Below are 5,000 nucleotides of genomic sequence, written 5' to 3'. Positions count from 1 at the left end.
AAACGTAGACAATAGAATTATTGATTTTAAGTGCTTTCTCTTGCTTGCCTGCAAGGAAATTGCCATTCTTCGTAATATAGCTACAATTAGACCAGTTTAAGAAAACTTGGGTCTTCTTGCTCTTGTTTTGTTTTTGTAGGTGACTCTGTGTTTTTTTTTCTAGCTCCCTAGGAGTTCTAATCAATAAATCAATCAATCAGTCAATCAATCAAATCCTTTATTTTAAAACGGATAATATTCAAAGCTAAAAGCTTGTGGGGTCGTTTATATAACGATCTAATGGACTTAAGAGAATGTACAACTCGTCTAAAACCTACGATATATACATTTAAATAAGGCTATAATGTTCAAGTTTGTGGGTGATCTAAAAGTGCATGTGGAAGCAGATGTCACTTAAAATTGTCTAATGATCCCAGTTTCCGCTTGAGACTCCTATAGCAAGTGAAATTAATTCGCGGTGTTTACTTGTCAAGTAGTTTCAGAGCAGCGCACCTCTGTGTGCTATAGAGTCTTTGGTATAGCGGGTGTTGAAACGGGTGGTGGATAGTGAATCTAGTACTCGTGACGCATAACCTACGGTCCGTTTCGATATGATGTAGCTCAATGGGTAGAGCAGCCGACCAGTGTTCCTGCTAAGGCCCCTGAACATTTCCAGGGTCTTAAAATGATTTAGGAGAGAGTGCTATCTTGAGGGCGGTTATGGTTTAAATTTTAGCCTTCTTTAGATGAGTAAAAAGTGCGTCCCCCAAAACTTTTGTTTGAGTTTACCCTTTGGCAACAAAGACCCCACGCTAAATTTGCAAAGGGTGGTGGTCGTTGCCTCAAGTGTCATGGTCTGGCCTCATTGGTAAATCATGATTGGGTATGTAGGGCTTGGAGAAGCAAAAGATACTACCTTCCTCAAGCAGATCCATAATCCAAAGGTAAATATCATTGATGATGATGATGATGATGATGAGTAGTAGTAGTAGTAGTAGTAGTAGTAGTGGTAGTGGTAGTGGCCGTGGTCGTGGTCGTGGTCGTGGTCGTGGTCGTGGTCGTGGTCGTGGTCGTGGTCGTGGTCGTGGTCGTGGTAGTGGTCGTGGTAGTGGTAGTGGTAGTGGTAGTGGTAGTGGTAGTGGTAGTGGTAGTGGTAGTGGTAGTGGTAGTGGTAGTGGTTTGTCGTTTCGTTGATTTCGTTTCATTGGTCCTTTAAAGTCTCTATGAGGAGAGATCAATTATGTTTATATACCACGAGTGTATACAAGAGTGAATTAGATCAGAGTGTTGTTATGGCAGTCACAAAATCGGTTGTCATGTCCCTGAAAAAACATGGCAGAAGCAGTCACGCGTGACATGGCTTCTTCTGATTGGTTAAAATTGGGGGCTCCATTTGCTCCTGTGCTGGGGCAAGACCGCAAAGTGATAGATCAACACTCTTATCTAATTCACTAGTTGTGTATTATTTAAACTTTGAGGTAGCTGGCTTATTTGTATTCAGAGGTGTCTGAATACAGAATGGTTCCATTAATTTCGCAAAATGCATCTTGATAATTTTTTCATCATTTTCTTCCAGGTAACCGTCATTTATTATCTGTGCATCGCATGTGGAACAGCTTGATATCTCATTGCCAACGATCCGAGTGTCTGGTGGATGAAATGTGGCTGACGGAGACCGACCTCGCTTAGACTTTCTCCATACTAATGACTCAAGAAGAGTTGGTTGGGTATCAATTTGCGAGGTTGATTTATAAAACTTGCCCTTTTTCTTTTCCCTTAAAGTTCCTTATAGTGAAATTTTTAGTGACTCATTTTAAGTGAAGATCAGACTTTAGTTAATTTTTTTTATTTTTTAAGTGAATTCTTATTCTTTTTGACGGTGTAAGCGCTGGTGGTTACGGCAACTGTGACGTCATCCTCCTTGTCATAGCATTCATCATTCGTCGTCATCATTATCGTCAACATCGTCATCGTCGTCATCGTCATTGTCGTCGGCATCATTATCCGTCATCGTCATCATTTGTCGTGGTCGTCGTCATCATTCTTCATCATCGTCATCGTCATCATCATCATTATCATTCGCCATCATCGTTATCCTCATTCGTGATCGTCAACATCAACGTCAACATCATCATCATTTGTCATCGTCACCATTATTTTGTCGGCCAACAATGCCTCAACAAATTATCGGGCCGAAATAAACTCTCGAATTTCTTATTTTTTTTGCCAACACGTTTACGTGAAAACACAAGGAAATCGTGAAAATCGTGCAAGAACCAGATAATTGTACTTTCAATCTGTATTGGCAAGAGCAAGTAAAGGTTACAGAGAGGGAGAGGTCTAGTTTTTAGATTAGCAGAAAGTGAGGAGTTCTCGGATGTTTGTTTATCTAATAGGAACCTTACGAAAGGAGGACGACGAAACCAACGAGAACGTCAACTAAATATATTATTTCCCGTTATTGTAACAATTTCCTCCAAGTCGATCGGAATGGAAATCGCGGGAATAAAATTGGCATGAATGGTGTGGTTGTTTGGGAAGAAAATTAAAAATATTTCGTCAGGTTCTCACGTCCTCTACACAACTTCAAATTTTGTCAATTCACGTCGTTATCAGGAAGAAGACGGCAAAGAAATGTACCAAAATGCACGTGCAGGGCGTGCAGATCTATTGTTTTTTGATCATTAAACCCATTGTTTTGTGGCGTCTTTTTAGCCGTCGTCGTCGTCCTATCGTAAAGTCTCTTATGTCCCTTGAATGCGGACGTTGAAAGGAAACTGATTTTGAGATTCACGTATCTTGGTCATTTTACCAATTTTATTATTATTATTATTATTATTATTATTATTATTATTATTATTATTATTATTATTATTATTATTATCATTATTATTGTTATTATCATTTTTATTATTATCATTATTAGTTATTGTTATTATTAATTATAAACTTATCATTTTTAAATTTTTATTCTATACCTCTTATCGTTATCTTTGGAGATTTTTACACTGACTAGATAAGCCCATTGCAGAGGTTTTAGTCCAACAGTGACCCCCAATTACCCGCCGGAGAGGTCACTAAAAGGAATACCATTATAATAGTATGTATTCTAATGTAATCATTGGCACAATATTACATTATAGTAAAATAATTATTATAAAAATGATTTTATTACCAACTCTCTCTGTTGCTTTATTTTCTCTTGATATAGGTAACATTTTAGAATTTCTTTCCTCCTATTTAAGAAGAATTTATTGGAGTGATTTTTAGAGCCAGTATTTAATGTGCAAATAGATAAATGGGATTGAAAGGTATGCAAAACATCACATGATTTTGAGCCCTACGGGCTCCTGCAGTTTTGGTCATCTTTGAAAAAATTTACTCGTGCTTATTTATTCCAAATTGCACGAGAAAAATCATTTCGTTGAAAAAATTCAGGTATTACACGTTTTTGCACTGTGTTGTAGCAAAACTGCACTGCTTTTTTAGCCAATCAGAATCGAGTAATTTTTTCGCGTACATTTTTTAACAAAGTAATCATATCCTTTAATCAATATTTGCAGTTCTTAAAATGTGTGGTAAATACACTTGTTCCGACTTTTTTAACTGCGATTCGTCGAACTGTTAAGCACCGACGCATCGTTAGTGGAATCAAAAGCGATTTACACAAATCAATGTTACAGGGGTTATGTCACGCAAAATGATTTAACTTCAGGTCACACAGAATGCATAAAAAGTAGAATGAAACAGTGCTATAACCATTTAAAACTGTTGAGCAGAATAAAAGAAATAAAGCTAAAGGAAAGAGAAGCATGGATGAACACAAATGGACAAGATTGAAACAGATTTGGGTAATCTTGAAAAACGTGGACCCAACGATAATTTTATCGCTAAGGAAATTCTACGTTTTAAACTCGCGATTAACTATAGATTTTCCCTGAACACGCTAAAATAACGTGACATAGCCCCTTTAAGTGATAGAAGAAAACAAGAGTATTACTGCTACTAGGTAGCGTAGTTACAGCATGTTATTAAAAAGACATTTGACATGTCAAAATTACAGAACGTTCTGCTGGCTGGACCAAGACCTGCGTTATGTATTGTTTGCCACAAGAGTTACTCGAAACTCCTCAAATCGAATCCAACGAAACTTACAACCAACAACCTCACTTTCAAACCGAGGTTAAAGCTAACTCGAAAATCGCCTGTTATGGAATAAAATATTGACAACTAGTAAGACGCGAGTGTTTGCTCATGTGTTCATGCTCCGTATTAGCCAACTGGTTATCAAAAATGACATTTAAAATGGGCCAACCTGAGACAAGTTTTGGTCTGACGATAGTGGGGAAAATAATAACTGCCTTCGAAAGTTACAACGGAGTCACCGATCTACACATTTCACGACTGACCCATTTTCGTCCATGTTAACGTAAGGCCTTCCAGACTTGTCATTGCCACCTTGTGTATACATCAGTGGAGCATACATGCAGTTAGCGGCGCTATCGTTTCTGTTGCTGGGCGATATGTTTAAGTAATCTGGTTTCCAAGTTTGCGTGACATCCTGTTCATGTTCCTCAGTGCCTTCACCTCTATGTAAGCTCTTATAAGGTCCATTTCCTGCAACCCATGCTTCGGAAACCAAGTAAGGAAACACGTCGTCATGTTGTTGCGTGACATTGTCGGGAGAGCGTGATTCACTTTCCTCGCTCGGGACAATTTCAATTGGTGTCATCTCTGTTGAAGAGCTTGGGGTTGTCAGTTTCCTGATGGCTTTCTTGGTCTTAAAGATTATTTTTCCAGTCTTCGTCATCAAACCGAAGGCACAGCAAAGAATAGCCAGGAGAGCGGTTAACAAAGCGATGATTGCGATGTAGACTGCCTCGTTTGTGTCCACTGTTGAAGAGAATATAAAATCTCGGTTTGTAAACTACGTTTTTCACATGGCCCGCGAGCAGGCTCTCCGGGGGACTGGGGAGAGAGAGACAGCAAGCTGTCGGAAGTCGCCTAATTTCTATGAGCAG

The 5,000-nt window shown here is 38.6% G+C and overlaps 2 protein-coding genes across 4 annotated transcripts in view; one reads left to right on the top strand and one right to left on the bottom strand.

Annotated features, from left to right (window-relative positions):
- Positions 1–5,000, top strand: part of LOC137974050 (3'-5' exoribonuclease HELZ2-like) — a 90,531-nt gene that overhangs the window by 37,116 nt on the left and 48,415 nt on the right. For 2 of the 3 annotated variants that reach the window (XM_068820964.1, XM_068820963.1), the window contains exon 18: positions 1,556–1,933. The exons of the other annotated variant lie outside the window; for it this stretch is intronic. In XM_068820964.1, coding sequence (XP_068677065.1) covers positions 1,556–1,668 — 113 coding nt within the window. In that variant the 3' untranslated portion in view covers positions 1,669–1,933. Of the gene's footprint in view, positions 1–1,555; positions 1,934–5,000 lie in introns of those variants that run through there. 3 annotated transcript variants of the gene reach the window in all.
- The window catches only part of LOC137974052 (hemicentin-1-like), a 12,953-nt gene continuing 10,023 nt past the window's right edge, over positions 2,071–5,000 (bottom strand). Inside the window, exon 7 of the mRNA XM_068820966.1 lies at positions 2,071–4,872. Coding sequence (XP_068677067.1) covers positions 4,361–4,872 — 512 coding nt within the window. The 3' untranslated portion in view covers positions 2,071–4,360. The remainder of the gene's footprint in view (positions 4,873–5,000) is intronic.

The sequence above is a fragment of the Montipora foliosa genome, chromosome 10 (assembly GCF_036669935.1).
Source record: "Montipora foliosa isolate CH-2021 chromosome 10, ASM3666993v2, whole genome shotgun sequence".
NCBI classification, from domain to species: Eukaryota; Metazoa; Cnidaria; class Anthozoa; order Scleractinia; family Acroporidae; genus Montipora; species Montipora foliosa.
The sequence above is the reverse complement of the archived record's forward strand: the minus strand, read 5'-3'. Positions and strand labels throughout refer to the sequence as shown.